This window comes from Perna viridis, chromosome 4, assembly GCF_037379345.1.
Source record: "Perna viridis isolate PV_CMFRI_1.1 ecotype Kerala chromosome 4, ASM3737934v1, whole genome shotgun sequence".
In the NCBI taxonomy this organism is placed as follows: Eukaryota; Metazoa; Mollusca; class Bivalvia; order Mytilida; family Mytilidae; genus Perna; species Perna viridis.
The window spans coordinates 24,318,413-24,335,835 of record NC_142448.1 but is presented as its reverse complement, the minus strand read 5'-3'; the positions used below and the strand labels follow the sequence as shown (position 1 = coordinate 24,335,835).

At 33.8% G+C, this 17,423-nt stretch overlaps 1 protein-coding gene across 1 annotated transcript; it reads left to right on the top strand.

Moving 5' to 3' along the window:
- The first annotated feature begins 2,023 nt into the window (after positions 1-2,023).
- Positions 2,024-3,787, top strand: LOC148619420 (carbohydrate sulfotransferase 9-like). Its single transcript, XM_088576931.1, has 2 exons — positions 2,024-2,276; positions 2,835-3,787. The coding sequence occupies exons 1-2, from the start codon at positions 2,205-2,207 to the stop codon at positions 3,780-3,782; spliced, it is 1,020 nt and encodes a 339-aa protein (XP_088433057.1). The 5' UTR covers positions 2,024-2,204; the 3' UTR covers positions 3,783-3,787.
- The last annotated feature ends 13,636 nt before the right edge of the window (positions 3,788-17,423 follow it).

The following is a 17,423-nucleotide window of genomic DNA, read 5'->3' as shown; positions in this document are numbered from 1 at the left end:
GAAGTTTAACGTATACGTAAGCATCAGTAGTTTAAGGACACCGGGATAATTTTGAAATAGAAAATGTTTACGTATACATAAGCAAATATGATAGATAACAGATTTCCCTTTAAACAGTCATAGTTGACGTGGATCTATTTCACACAAGAAGAGCATATGTTTGCAATCGTCAATATACTAAGCTCCGATATTTTTTTTCATATTTGTCAGAAAAGTAATATATAAAGTAAGTTTAAAAAATAACGATAAAGTCTTATAACGAAAATTGAAAAAGTGAATACGTCAAAGAGTCAACAACCCCACTGGAATGAAAAAATGTCAGCTCAAGGCCATCCATTTTGGGTCTTCAATGCACGACAAGGAAACTCTGACACTTCAGGGAAGGCCGTAGCCGGCCCCAAAACCATGTTATTCTCCAGCGACATAAAGTAAACTGAAAGTGATAACGAAATAAGACATACAGAGTCCATAAATCGTAATTCCTAGCTTTTGTAGTGTCTTGTGTAGATAGCAGACATATTATGTCTGGTGTGATCTTTGCCCTTTCAAAATTGTTATATTGCTGCTCGGGCGTTAAACCCCAACAATCAATCAATCAAAATTGTTAACTAATCCATACAATCATTTCTGTTCGACACCATATCACATATTCTCTAGGCGGCCATATGTTTGAAAGGCATGGATAAAAAAGTAATCAAGAGAACCAAATTCTAGTGTTAATCAAAAGAATGTAATCCAGGGACAAAGACTAGACAAACATGACAAACGAACAAATTGCATAAAATAACAAAAGTAATTGAGCAACTCTGACTCCACTAAAAGCTGGGAGCATAGACCAGGGCCACCGGTAGTGTAGGCGTCCTCTGCTTTTCTATGATCATCATGAATTCGTGGGTCGTTTAGGTGTTCCCATCTTCACCATGAAGGTTGATTTTTTTAACATGTCATAGTTTTCCTTTCTTCTTTCGTCTACCAAGGACATGACTTTTATGAGCAACTCGGTGGTGTTTATAAGAGGACGCTTACCCTACCAGTGCACCAGGTCCAAGCTCCCAGTTTTTAGTGGAGTTCGAGTTGCTCATTTATTTTTGTTACTTTCTATGTATTACTTTATGTCTTTGTCTGTTTTCCATTTTCTGGTCTTTGTCCCTGGATTACATTCTTTTGATTTTGAAGTAATTAATTAGTAAACTATCTTACTTTGTGGTGACATGTACCAAAATTAAAAAAAAAACATAACATACCATTGTCAAAGGTACATTTCTTGATTTTAATACATGATGACTCTTTAACTATTTAATGGAAATGTGTGTAAACTTTTCAAATTTCAATATGCGCACTCTGTTTTAGAAATGTATGCTATATAAGAATCTGTTTCGTTCGATCTCGTTGTTGACCTTGTATAACTCATACATATTTGAATAAACAGCTAAACGTTCAAGGAGGCATTATGATTACACCAATAATGTAATACATAACTATCATCATTCAAATCTGAATATTGCCTATATCATAACCCTGTAATTGCGAAACAATGATTTCACAACTGGAAGACAATGTAAGTGGCTTTTGACCAATTATCTGCACAGATTTAATAACATATACTCGTGAATAGTTGACGGAGTTACGTAAGTGGCTATAGACCACACATTCATCCTTATTCAAAAGAGAAAGCACATTGGTGGGCAGTTATTGATACAATGACTTAGGTCTTTACAGAACTTAAACATAAAAAAGGTTATCCGTGACGCGTATATTAAAATTACAGGATTATCAGCAAGCTTTATTTAGTAAAAGACGTCATTCGTTTTCTTTTTAGAATATAGATGAAAACACATTTACGCGGTTTTGAGCTTGAGTTATCCATGTTCAAAATATGTCACCTGCATGATCAAAAATCAATTATCAGCGAAAGCATAATGATAATCTTTATGTAATGGCGTTGCAACACATGTGATACAGATCATAGACATTAAATCATTAAAAGATAATATTTGATATTAATTTCATAGAATGTGTACACTTATTTTCCGAGAAGTCCGTCAACAATTCTAACCAGTGATTACTGAACATTCTGTTAATGTCACATTCTGTAAATGTCGGTGTTGTTTTTTTCCGCAATATTTGATCTTGGTTGCTGTAGTTTACTCATCTTTGTACGAGTGCAGTATATGAACAATGTTTCAGTCGTTTGAAACATTAAAATGTGTTTTATCCGAGATCATTGTCACAATGGACACTGTGTTTGTAACTACTTACAACAATTTTGGAAGAAGGTGAGTAGTTCTTAATTAGCATGAAATAGGTGCGCCGGTGGGGCTAAGGGCACACATCTTCGGTATTGGAACAATGTTTGTGTTGCTTGAACCATTTGCTTAAAATGTGTTTATTCAGATATCATTGTCACAATGGACATTGCGCTTGTACCTACTTAAAACAAAATTAGAAAAATAGATGAGTATTCATAACTAGCATGGAACAGATGTGCTGGTAGGACTAAATTTACACATCTCTGGGTAAACTCAGTATTTGAAAAATGTTTCAGTTGTTTGAACCATTGTCGGTTTAAAATGTATCTGATCCAAGATCATTGTCACAATTAATGCTTTTGTAACTACTTATATTGCGGGAGATGAGCTGATCATAAATATAGCACGGACCATGTGCTCCATTAGGGGTAAGATTATGAAAGAAATACTTGAAAGAAATATGCTTTATGTTATCAGTGAGCGCAACATAATAATAGAAATGACAGTCGATATTTATAATTATTTTACTTATTGTAATAATTGGACACATATTTGTTTAAATGAATTCTAACATTTAATTTTTAGATAGTGCTTCGAAAAAAGAATGCACTTGGTTTGGTATTTTGTATGGTGTTGATGTCATTCTTCCATCCAAAGAAATATAAGCTGAAAAATACAGAGTCATCGATAGTTTTCAAAATTCCTATAGGTATTCCCAGACATAACAATTTCACAGAAGATAATCTAGACACTTTTAGGGATAATCTAGAGGCAACAACTGACGTCATTACTCCTACTTCTGCCACGTCTTATCAATACAAATTTCAAAAGACGTTTCTTACATTCGAAGAGCTGAAGCAGATTAAACGTACTTACTTTAACTCACCCATAGTAGTTGAGAAGTACAAACTCGTCTTCTTTTGGAATGAAAAATCAGGATGTTCTACTTGGAAACATATTTTGCAGTATCTTTCAGGTATCAACGTAACTCATCCTGAAATGACTGTTCATAACCCCAAGAAAAACGGTTTAAAATACCTTTGTGACTACAGTGATAAAGAAGTATCCTTCATGATATTGAATAATTCTTGGACTAAGGCAGCGTTTGTACGAGAACCAAGGGAAAGGATTTTATCGACTTACTTTAACAAAGTGTTACATGCAAACACCCTATGGCAACTTTGCCGGGAAAGGTCAAAATCGTTCAATGTTTTCCTTCATGTAATAAAAACATGTAACGATGAACATTGGGAATCTCAAGTGCGTGCCCCAAGATGGCTGTATCAGCAGATGTTAATCGGAACAATGTCGGACTTCACACATTTCACTGAGTCTCTGCTGAAGAAGATAGGTGCATGGACTACTGATATTCGAACGAAGTTAGCCAATTTTAGATATTCACCACATGCAACAAATGCTAGTAAACGATTATTGCATTTCTATAACGACACTAAACTGCAAGATATCATTTTTGACTTATATAAGGACGATTATGAGGTTTTTGGTTTCGATAAAAAGTATTTTCAAAAATAAAGCATGCACGAATTCTTCAAATTAGTCTTGTCTGACCCGAACTATGTAGCATACATCCTTTGCCAAAATTTGTCGTAGTACAAAACGCGGAACCCCTATAACACTGAGGCTTTTTTCTTCATTTTAAAAATTGGGCTTCAATGTTGTTGCTCCTTTAAAATACTCTTGGGGAAATAAATAGGTGTTGAAATTTGCTCCTTATTTCGATATTTCTTAATTTGGTTACTTCTTGTAAATGGCTTATTTTTTAAAACATTTTTGAATGAAAATATTAACAAATTACCGAAGTCATTGTCAACAATTGCAAGAACAGTATCTGAATCTAGTGCTTCTGATGAGAGTTTCCTCCTTAAAACACGCGTGTATGTATAAACGTATACTTTCAACATATAGGAGAGCACGCGTAGTAGTTAAAAAAATAATCAAGGGGACCAAGGTTATAGAGGTAATCAAAAGAATGTAATCCAGGGACAAAGAGTAGAAACGGAAAACAGACATGCACAACAAAGAACATGAAGTAGCTAAAGTCATACATATATACAAAGCAACAAAAGCAAACGAGCAATTCGAACTCTAAAAACTGAGAGCATGGATCAGGTGCATCGGTAGGGTAAACGTCCTCTGCTTTTCTAGAAACACTTTTAAGTTGGTTTTCAGTAAAATGTTCCTGATGTATATATGTAAATCAGTATTGACGTATTTAATGACATATTATGATTACTTCACTTACAATTTTTGCACACGTCGTTGAAATATTAAAAGCAAACGTCGTTATTTAGTTTTTATAAGATTGCAATCCTTTAATGGATGTCAAATGTCAGTCACTGTTATATACTCTTTACTGACAACCTCATGATATGATGGAAGCGAATTTTATGAAGAAATGCTACCTGATATCATTTATCCATTACTTTAAAAGGAAGTTTTATTTCCGAAGATTGGTGGTGGTTGTTTTTTTTCTCCGTAAAGGCTTAACAACAAAACTTCAAGTTTATTGTATATCAAAGGTGATTTTTCCTTTACTTCGTTTTGTTTTGATTTGATTCAGTGTTGTTTGATTGTTGTTTTTCTACCACATTTTTATTTCTGAATTTATTATCAAGATCAGTTTACTCAAGAGAAACAATGCATACAGTGCACACTTTATTAAGACAATACAATTTTGCGGTTAGTTACATTGTGTACTCCCCATCGAAAAAAAGATATGTACTTCAATATGAAAGGATAAAGCCTATTATAAAAATATTAACAAGTCTTATGGTTTAAGTTGTCTCGTGAGTTAAAGCTTTTTGTTTCTGCATGTTTAAAACGATAATTTTTTTTTTCGGAATAATTTACCATTATAGAAGTAGTGAGTTTAGTTTATAATAGAGTAAATTAATATAGGTAATATACATAGCACTATGAACATAAATAATAGAGACTTCTCTAATAAACTTAGTTGTAAAATCTTTTAAAATCAATTTTCAATAATTAAATTTACTGTGCATATCATTTAAATATGCTAATCTCATTGGATTATGGGCTTTAGACACGATGTTTAAGAATGTTTCAAGAGTAGATGTAACATGTTTACCAGCCATCAATCAAGTGGACTATTTTATTGGCCACTCTGAGTTGTATGTTTTCTATGTATATCTGAGATAAAATCGATATGAAATAAGAGAAAATGTGAAATACAGTCATAAGAATTAAATGTTTAATAGGCATGTAAAAGCGTTGACATGTCGCACATTTTAGACATGAAGCGCTAATGCGCTTCATTGTAAACGTGTGACGGTCAACGCTATTACAGGCCGATTGAGCATCAAAAATGAAACATTCGATTTTTAAATAAAATGCAAAATTTGACGGAATTGAATTACAATCTGTAAAATATTAAACATACATAAACCTGTATCGGTTGCCAACACTTATATATGAACTATGGGATCGACAGATTTGAATCTAATGTAGTTTGTATACATCAGCAATAGTCATTGCAAAAAAATAAAAGCCGTTAATTTAAAAAGTTGTACTACAAAAAAATTTGAAATTTAATGAAAGACATCAATTAAGAATATTCATCCAACATGGTAATAGTATGTGTTACATTTAGAAAGTAGATAAAACTTTACATTTTATTTCCAGAGAAATAATAAATATTTCAAATAACCTAAGAAAAGTAAATTTGCAGTTTATAAACTATAAACAAAACCACAATGCACTTTAATAGTTTCGAATGTACAAAAGCATACGGTATCATCTTAAAAAATTCAAATGCATTTCTTCCTCAGAAGTGAAGAAAACTTGAGTAACTTTAACATTACTTTTACATTACAGAGTTATGAGTTTTAACTCAAGACGTAGCTTGATGCCTATGGTTTCAGGAAATTGCAAACAACTTCTCCAGATGGAATTAACGAGAAAAAAATAATTCATTGTTAGGTCTTGGTCTAAAGCTGGTACAGCACTACTTGCTATACATTAATACGCCGTACTACTATATTTGGAGTTGTTATTTTTTTTAAATTGTTTTCCACAGTTAATTGTAACTTTGATAAAAAGACCCTCTTTGTTATTTTCATTCAGGCTCCTTATCCGTTGCTTATGTGAGCTTTTGATAAAGGTAAATCACCCCCAGCGTACGCGATTCAGCTTCTGAATATGTTTTGATCTTGAACTTTGCGAGTTTTATGCTCGTGAAGTTTTGTGAGTTTTATGCTGAGGAAGGATATCAGTTATCCGAAATATTCAATTTAAATTTTACCATCTTCTGGTGATGTTAAACATATATAACGTCTCAGAATGTGACGACTGTATTTGCTACACTGCTTCATGGGATCAAATTGATACAACGTTGACTTATAGAAGGGTCTGAAAAATTCCCAACGATGTAAGAACTGGTGTCAAATTTGCGAAACCTATATAGCCTAACTGGCCGAGTGGTCTAGGGGGCTGGACTTGGTGCAGGCGGTGTTGCCGGTGTAAATTCGACCCTTCGACTGTAGTAATAAATGTGACAGTGGTTTTTTTTAAGGATAAAAATTATTGTTTGAAGAAAACGGAAAAATAAAAAAAAATGAATGCACCAAAATTAAAATTCCCATATTGACATAAAACCGCCAAAGTAACCCGACCATTAAATATACAAATGTATCCCAATTCACGGTATTAAGACTAGAAATGTCACGTGTTAAATATTGTTCTGCGGAAGTAAAATACACTACTTGTGAATAAAATACATACAACAACCCTGGTTCATTTATTTCGCAAAATTTACACGTCATTTTGAATAAATTTATACAATTGGGCCTTTCAATGCTGAATTTGGCTCCCCGTGCAGGTCCGGGTGTTAAAAGAATAGGCCTGCAGCAGCGCTAAGCTTGTCGTAAAAGGCGACTAAATAGTGCCCAGAACCCTAGCCGGGGGCTAGGGCGCTCTGCCCACAGAGCAACTGGGATGTATGCCCCAGGTGGTGGAATGGGGTACCTCTGGCGTGTTACATGCTGGGGTTGTCAGGCTATAATACGGAAAACCGGACCGCAAACTATAGTGGTGCACCGTGTTGGGAAAGATGCCACGTTCCTCGCACGTTAAAGAACCCTACTGTGGTATTCTCCCGGAGTAGGAACCATAGGGCTCCTCTACAGGAAGCTAAATTGCCCGACCCTACCCACCTCTCCCTATTTCCAGTGGCAATCAAAATTTGTCGACCCCATTGTCCTTGTGTCCCATCTATTTTTCATTTCATCATCATTTCATGTTCATATTATCATCATTTTCATTTTCATCGTCTGAATATAGCTGAAATATTGCTGCTCGGACGTTAAACTCCAATAAACAAACAAACAAGCTGAATTTGGCTGCCTATTTCAAAAGATTCAATGCTTGAGTACTTATTGTATACAATAAATATAATTATTAATTATTATTTTTCTGTGAATTTGATTCCAATGCTGCTGATAATAGATTACTTCTAGAAAAACATGCCCCGAAATTTTCAGAAGATTATGGTGATAAAATTCACGTAGCCCTCTTTTACACTAAAATGTGAAATATGTAGTGAATAGATGAGGGTGATAATTATCTGGTGCATGTTGATATGCTCTTGCCAAGTCGTTGATATTTCATTGTCATGTCAAAAGCAAGATTCATCGGTACGTGTAAGCAGACTGATGTACATAAAAACGATGGCAGCAGTCTCTAAATGTTGAATGCCGAAGGGTGACTTGCAAAAATATTATTTGCACCCTTTCTATTGGATTTGCTGACTTTAGTAAAAGAGGATGTAAAATATTTGAGCGTTGGGACGACATAAAATTAATATTGTATTTAAGTCTCATCCCTGACTTTGTATTGTTGTAATAAGTTCATGGTCAAATGAAATGCTAATTTTCTTTATTGTTGAAATTCATTCAATGGAAAAAGAAATTTGTATTACTTTTCTAATTTTCCACGTTTTTTCTCTGCAAAACACATGAAGTAGTTGACAGTCTAGCGTATGTTATCCCATTAAGAATTCTTTGCTATGTAAATAATTTAACATGGCTGCCTGTCGTCGGAAGACACAAATTAATACGATTTCACGTCCGATCCTATGAAGATTGTCTCGATTGCTACATACATTTAGTAAAACAGATAAAAAGAAGTTTTTACAATTCCAATCAAGTTAACTTATCAAATCAGTGTTCATGTTAATCTCAATTGGGATCTTTACTCCAATCAAATGAAATATTGTCACGACAAATGCAATTCAACTACCCGTATGGCACCATTCAATCAAGTTACTTTTTTTTACTTGAAATAGTTTTTCATATATTTTTTTTTTATTTGTTAATATATATCTTCAAAATAACTTTTTGTCATCGGTGTTATACCATTTTTTTTTATTTATCATTGCTTTATTTAATGTTTTAAGTGGACTATAATACCTTTAATTTCTTTTGTTCATTTCCGTGATTCCATCATCATAAAGTCGGATTCAGATATTGTTGTGGAAGAGTAATTAAGGGAACCAAGGTTATAGCGGTAATCAAAAGAATGTAATCCAGGGACAAAGACCATCGAAAACAGACATACACAACAAAGAACAAAAAGTAACTAAAATCATACATACAAAGTAACAAAAGCAAATGAGCAACTCTGACTCCACTAAAAACTGGGAGCATGGACCAGGTGCACCGGTATGTTAAGGGTCCCCTGCTTTTCTAGAAACACTCTCCGAGTTGCTCATAAAAAGTCAAGTCCAGTGTAGACAAACGAGGAAGGAAAACTATGACCTGTTGAATAAATCAGTTTTATGATGCAGATGGATACACCATAATAAATCCTTTAAAGGTACTCTTTTAAATTGTGGAAAATGAATCATATACGAATCAGACTTGTTTTTATTACTAGTATTCTGTCAAATGAGTGCTAGCTAAAATAATATAAATATTTTTGTTGAATTCTCCTTGGTCTTTACATGACATTACACTTTTGTGAAAGATCCTCAAGGATTGTTTTTGCTGTGCACAAGAAACCGTAATGGTTCCATCAAAACATTCCCTTACTGTCCAGGAGCTTAGGCTGATAAATTGTATATACTATTATTTGCCCACAGATGTCAAAAATACAAACTAATATTCTTTTAGAACAATTCTTCTAGTTTTTGATAGCGCGTTCAGAACAAAGATATGTAACGACAGAGCAAATTCTATGACATAGTGTAATTGGACGTTTCTGACAAGATTTAATTGGAAAAATTGCAAAATGTTTCATATGTTTTGAAATCACTTAAAAAGACACGTGAGACATGTGTTTTCCTATGTTTAGAACAACAATTGTTAGACGGAACCTTCTCTTCGGGATGTGGTCGGCTTCGTATCTCATATCTAAAATGTCGTTTGTCTTGCTTAATCTCTGTAAAATTTGCTTTTGAACAAAGTTCATTTAAGTGAAAACAGTTTGGATAAAATAATTCCGATTATACCAATGAAAATGCTCTGTGTAGTCTTGATTTATTTCTGCAGTTCTAAACCATCAACTGTTTTACGCGCTGTTATTGTCTATTTAAGAGTTACATGTTTCTGTTTCTTGAAATGTTTGAATGGTTTATGAAGTCATTAAACTTTTTTCATTCTTTGAAATCTGCAATCTTATTTATGTTTTACAAGTATACGTATATACACATTGATGGACATGCATAACCCGTATTTTGATCTATCCTTTATTAGACCTACATGTATTTGCATAATAACGAATTTAAAGTGTAACTATATCTTATTCTAACAGGACATCACCAGCCCTAGGTGATCGCCATCAATTACAATGTAGAACCTTTCTGATCCAATTACAATCACTGTTGTTGATGTTATCTAAAGTCATTATTCTGTAAATAAGATGTGTCAGGTTATTTATATTATGTTCTATAATTGGACAGGGTAATTCAAAAAGACATTTCTTTCCATCGTACTTTATCGACCTCATTGAAAATCTCTCAGTGTATGGTGAACTAAACATTACTGACGAAAATTATTCAAGAAAATGATTTTCTTCAGGAGAAAAATCAAAAGAGTTGTTTATAAGATACCTGTAGCTTTGTTTTTATGTTAAGATGCGTCGTCATCCTATTTGCTCAGATACTATGTTTTCGTTTGGCAAACGCAAATTTTTAAATGTTAATTATCTGAATTTGAACGTGTTGAAAGTGTGCAAGGATTCCTCGGAACAATTTTGTTCAAATGTGTCGGTTCTTGAATGCTTACGTCATGCAGACAAGAAACTAATTACCGGATTTATTGTGCGGTAACATCGTGCTGATACGGAGTTTTAAGAATTTGAAGCTTGTTCCGTTTTGATTTTTTAAATAAAAAGTTCAGATACACTTACATTTGTTTTCAGCAATTCTTAATCATAATAAGATATTCAGTTAATGATAGGTCTAAAATTGCGAAAGGAAACGAAATAAACTTGAAGGTTTGTTGTTAAGATGTTAACATCCTGAAGTTAAGATGCCCTTAAGAAAAAAACACCATCAGTATTCAGAATTGACTTTTGAAGCAATTCCTTTTACACTAATGGATAGATGATATTAGGTAGCAACTCTACATAAACACTGTTCCGTCATATTGTGGGGCTGTCAATGAAGAGTTCTTAACAGCGACATTTTAAACCTACACAGCTGGAGAGCTTGACAAACTCTTTTTTAAATAGGAAAGAAGATTGATATAACTATGTTTGCTTTTATAAATGCCAGTGTAAGTATTTTGAAGGCGGTTGCAGTAGTTGTTAGAAAAAACATTGTAACCATCGTACTCATACAGAGTTCAGGGACAACAGATTTGAAGCTGTAATGTTTTGATTTTGTAAAATTAAAGTTGATACAATTATGTCTGTTTTCGTTAATTCTCAGTCATTATAATAAAATAACTTTATCATGATCATCAAATAAAAACAGAATTATACTGAAAGAGTAATTAAGGGAACCAAAGTTATAGCGGTAATCAAAAGAATGCAATCCAGAGACAAAGACCAGTCATGGAAAACAGACATACACAATAAAGAACAAAAAGTAACTAAAATCATACATACAAAGTAACAAAAGCAAATGAGCAACCCGGACTCCACTAAAAATTGGGAGCATGAACCAGGTGCACCGGTAGAGTAAGCGTCCTCGGCTTTTCTAGAAACACCCGCCGAGTTGCTCATAATAAGTCAAGTCCGGGGTAAACGAACGAGGAAAGGAAAACTGACCCGTTGAATAAATCAGTTTTCATGGTGCAGATAGATACACCATAACGATCCACGAGTTCATGATGACGACCATAAAACTTCTGTAGTGATGACTTCAATCTTGTAGCAACATAACCCTATTCCAGAAGCCTATTTGTTGGAATTCTAGCGCGATACAAAAAGTCTGCGTAGTTTCGGCAAGCTCTGGCATAACGTATGAGTTGTGATATGAACACTCCATTCGCAGGTGCTGAAGGGATGTTGCTACAGATGAAAGGAAAGTTGACAATTTTGAATGAAAAGTCATCACGTTTGTCGTAAAGTTTGGTCGATAGTTTTCCTTAACCATCGATTTCTAAGTGTAGGTCAAGATATGAGGCTGACTTCACAGTGTCTGTAGTATCCTTTATCTCAAGTTCTTTGGGGTAGATGCAATGTATCAAATCCCTGAAATTAGGATTGTTTAAAGATAATACGTCATCTATATAGCGGAAACTGAGATTAAAGGATCTATCCAAACGATATTCTTACTTTCGGATCAGATCAGCTGTAAAGTCAGCTTCATAAGAGTGAAGGAATAGGTGAGCAAGTAAAGGAGCACAATTTGTTCCCATTGGAATGCCGACCGTTTCTAAAAAAAAACGTCCACCACACTGGACAAATATGTTGTCCATTAAAAATTCCAGCATTTTGTAAACGTCTTCCTCTGTATTGTTGGAAGATGATTTTGAATCATTTCTTAGAAAGTATGAGGAATCTCTACCAAGAACTATATATTTGTATGTAGGTGTACCATCTTTTTTGGAAAAACAACGATGTATAATGTTATTAAGTCGGAATTTTAACTGAGTATGGGGAATGGAAGTATACAGTGTTGAAAAATCATAGGTTTTAATGCTATTATATTCAGATAATAGTCTTGAACTGATTGTCTCCAAAAAATCTTTCGAATTTTTCAGGATCCACATTGAATTAAAACCACTACGGGAGAAACAAGTGTTGTGGTAGGACTGCAGACCCTCTTTGACAGTTGTGAGTATAGAAGTTAAAAGTGTTGAAAGAAGTTTGGTGGTACATTTTGCAGATCCAGCTATGAAACGTTGTTTGTATGGATTCTTGTGGAGTTTAAGAATCCAGTACTTAGACGGTTAATCACAATCATCGTCCTTGGTAGAGAGACCAAAAGAGGATAGCACAGATTTATGGTTTCCCACAATCTCTTCTTTGGAGGGTGTGGTAGCAGTATAGGTCTTATCACTGCTATAATTTTCTACGTCTACCTCTGATAATAAACTTTGGATGTAAAACGTTTTGCAGACAAAAACAATGTTGTTTTGTGCTTTGTCTGTTGGTACGACAACATACTTGTCATGTATAGTAGACAATGTTTTTGCTACATTGGGGTCTTTGAAAACCGATGTAGCCTTGGCACTCATCGACTTACTTAAAACTTTCATTCGTTTCAAAATTAAAGACCTCACAGACTTTAACCATTCTGACAGAGAATCAATGTCTTCTTGTTCTCGTTTTATCTATTTTCTTGCATAGTCCTCGACGGCATCCATAAGAACTTTAAAGTTATAATTCCAATTTATGAAGCGTGGTTCACGGTACTTGGGACCTTTAGAAAGGATATTACGCAGAGATTCGTTTTCGAGGATGGGTAAATCTCCCGTAACGACGTGACCAGAAGGACCATATTTGAATGGAGAGTTTTTGCAAGAACAGTCAGGTGGTTTAGCCTTGAAGTCCTCAATGTCGAGATTCTGCAATAGCCATTTATAATTGAACATTTTAGATGCAATGGATGAAGTATAGGAATATGAAATAATTGGTATGGATTTGTCATTGAAATATGGGGGAATGAAAATTAGCTTCTTGTAACATCGAAGTTTATTTTTTCTTTAAATTAATTAATATGATTCGTTTTATTTTGATATGTTTGCACGGTTTTTGTTTAAAACGTTGAACTAAACGGAAATTCACATTTGATTTTATATAACCCTGTTCATAAGATTATGTACGGTAAAATTCAGAATAGTGGAATATAAACCATTGGATTTTAATGCTTCTGAGCAGACAGATTGGAATGAATGATTTTACATTTCATCATATAGACTGGTAGCCTTTTTTGGGGTGTATCACATATGGCAGAATTTGCATGATTCTTAGCTGGTGTACTACTTAAGCTTTATCTTCAAATCATGTCCGAAATTGATTCAATAACAATAATCAACATAATAAACATTGCACTACCAGATATTTGAAATTGAATGGTAAACAGTAGTTGGTTACATGATATTAATCAAACAATTTGATAAAGTAATTTTTTTTAATAGATGTGATGTTACATTTTTTGTATTAAAAATGAATTAACAGATGTTTGGCAACCTTAGGGAAGTGAATTCTACAGTTTACACACAATGAATAAAACCCACAAGCATATTGTTTACCATAAATTGTACATAAAACTGTTCAGGTGAATGCACTTCTTTGTAAGATTTGAAGAGAACTCGATAAACCCTTTCAGCGTGATGCCATGCTTTCAGGAAATAAATTTTGTCTTAGCCAACTGTCACGAGACCATTTTCATTACAGGAACGGACAGACGTAATTTGAAAAATAATCCGACTGATATCTGCATTGTTATTTTACTACGTCATAAACATATCGAAACAAGAATTTCTGTACTTTGAACAAAGTTTTTTATGAGTTTTCCGGAAATAAGCAATCTATTTATTCGCCTGCCAGCCTATTTGGATTAGAAGTGCATTGTAAAAAGTGCATAAATAATTAATCCTACAGTTGTGTGTTCATGGTAATGTTCCGGAAATTTTTGGTTTATTTTATTTCGATTTTTTACTTTTGTGTTTAGGAATGAAAAATTTTTTATCATGCAAAATTCATTAATTAAATTATTCTTATTCGTAAAAAAAAATTTGCGTTGAAAAAACTTTATGATTTATGTTCCTTTTAAGCGATTTTAAGAAGAAATACTTCATGCAATGGTGCCCCGTGCAGGTCCGGGTGTCTAAAGAATAGGCCTGCAGCAGCGCTACGCTTCTCGTAAAAGGCGACTAAATAGTGCTCAGGAACTTAGCCGGGGGGCTATAATACGGAAAACCTAACCGCAAACCATAGTAGTGCACCGTGTTGGGAAAGATGCCACGTTCCTCGCACGTTAAAGAACCCTGCTGTGGTATTCGATAGGCGTAGGAACCTTTGCGCTCTGCCACAGGAGACTAAATTGCCCGACCTTGCCAATCCCCCCTTTTTCTAGTGGCAATCAAAGTTTGTCGACTCTACTGTCCTTGTGTCCCATCCTTTTTTTTCATTTCATGTTCATTGTATCATTCATTTCATGTTCATTGTCTGACTATAGCTGAAATATTGCTGCTCGGACGTTAAACCCCAACAAACAAACAAAACAAAAAAAGTTCATGCCATGGTGACTTATATTATGCAATACGTTTATGGTATCGAGAGTTATTGTGCTATTGTTTTTGTAATATTGATCTACGTTTTCAAAGAGTAATCAAGGGAACCAAGGTTAAAGCGGTAATCAAAAGAATATAATCCAGGGACAAAGACCATACATGGAAAATATCAATTGCCTTGAATATTGGTATGTGTATATTAGCTGGATAATAATCGGTACTACATGAAAGGGGACTTTGGGAAACCAGAATTCGAATAGTAATTTAAAAAAGGACCATTATTCGTGAATTTATAACAACTAAATAAAGATAATAGACACATAGTACAAAAACCATAAAATAATTAAAATCATCTAAGCACACATAGAAAAAAGTGAACAGGCATCCAAGACTATTAAAGAACCTGGTATTTTTAACCAAGTGCAACAGTAAGGTAGGCGCCACCTGCTTTTTTCTAAAATTCATTCCGCGTTGCTTATAAAATGTAAAGTCGAAAGAAGAAAACTCTGACAATCTGAGCAAATTGGTTCATATGACGCAGCTGAATACACAATGGAGATACACAAGTTCATGAGGACGACCATAACATTTTCTGTAATGATGGCTTTAATTTTTTAGGCCTATAACCCTGATCCAGAAGATTAATTGTTAAAAGTCTAACATTGTACAAAAAAGTCCATATAGTTTCCACAAGCTCTTGTATTATGTATCGAGATGTGAAACCTTCATACGCAAATGTCAAAAGGATTGATGCTTCCGATAAAAAAAAAGTTGACTACACGAAACAAGAAATTATCAGCAAGCGAGATAAAATATTAAGCTTATAAGTGAAGGAGCATAAAACTGCATATTCTGTCGAGCAGGGTGGTACTTTGCTGTATCAATTACACATACATTCAATCGTATGAAAATTGTAATCTGTTTAATAGGACAAAAATTCTCTGCTCATGACAATATTGATAACAAGATTTAAAATATCTCGCATTGTGCATCGCTCTGCGGATATAAATTGTACTTTATGTGAGTATACCGCAACCCTGGATTGGAACGATCTATAAATATCTAGATATGTCCAAGTTGTTAAGCGCCAGTCTTTTAATTTGACTGTTTGCATCATCAGAATCAAGGAAAAAAGACAAGATTTTCCATATCATGCTGATAAATTGAGTTATTATTTCATTGAAATGCACTCTGTCAAAAACTTCATTTTTCTGACATTCTATTGAAAAAATGGTCTGAGCAAATTCAGCGATGCAAAAATCAAATAATACAAATAATAGCCTTTTCAAATAGAGAGAGCATCCTTGAGTTAATTTTATTGTCAGATCGGTGGGGTTTGGACATGCATTATTCGGATTTTTCCCATTTTGCCTGATTCTTACAAATATTTGCACTTAATACATTAATTCATTTAACCTTCTCACTGTATAGTTTGGCTTGTTATATCGAAAGATTTGTATGGTTTTGGTTTTGAGAGCTTTTTGCACAAACTTAATTTTTGTATCTCGATCATTCTTTGTATTTGTTTCTTATGTTGTTGATGATAGATTACTCCTTAAAATATGTGTAGCTTACCACATCTTTCAATACAATATATTGTTATTTTGATATCAATTAGGTTTATGCAGCTCTGTTCTATATAGAAAAATAGTTACTCTCTATTTTGATGCTATCTATTTCATGAAGAATATCCCGACAAGCGCGTTAAGGCAAGTTTGGAAGTTCCACATGATACTGTTAGTATCAAAATCGAAAGTAGTTATTATTCTTTTTATCGTTTATCCCATAATGGCATTCTTGATCATTTCAATGTACGAGAGATAGAAACATATCCGTCAACAAGATCAAAAGAAAAAAAAGTGTAGATTACCAATATACCTTGCAATGTGAAATGTGCGGTGATGATCACGTTTTGGATGTTTGCTGAATGAAATACCTTGGTAAGGTCTCGCACTAATTGATACGTATAAGTAATTTGATATATGCAAAAAAAAATGAAGTTTTCCAATGCCGAAAATCAACAAGTCACATCAAAAGTGTTTGGTCATTACTTCAAATCTATACATTGAGTTTGTTTGGTTTGATTGCAAGAAATGAAAGAAATTAGGGACGATGGAAAATCGATGCGGTATCTTAGTCCAATCATTGAATATGTAAAGGTTGTAAGAATATGTTGTCAAATTTCACGCCAAAAAGTTTAATTGGCAGAAATATAAGCTATTCGAATATGTTCACGACGTTTTTTTTTTCTGCTCAACAAATGACGTCATAGACAATTAAGCGTAAGGTATCCCATCATAGGTTCTTCAATATGTAAACTATTTAACATGTCTGTCTGTCTAGTGACACGAATTAATACGATTTCACGTCTGATCCTATGAATATTGTCACAATTGCTACATACATTTAGTAAAACAGAAGTTTTTACAATTCCAATGAAGTTAAACTTGTCAGATCGAATTCATGTTAATGTCAATTATGATTTTTACCCCTATTTCACTGAACAAAA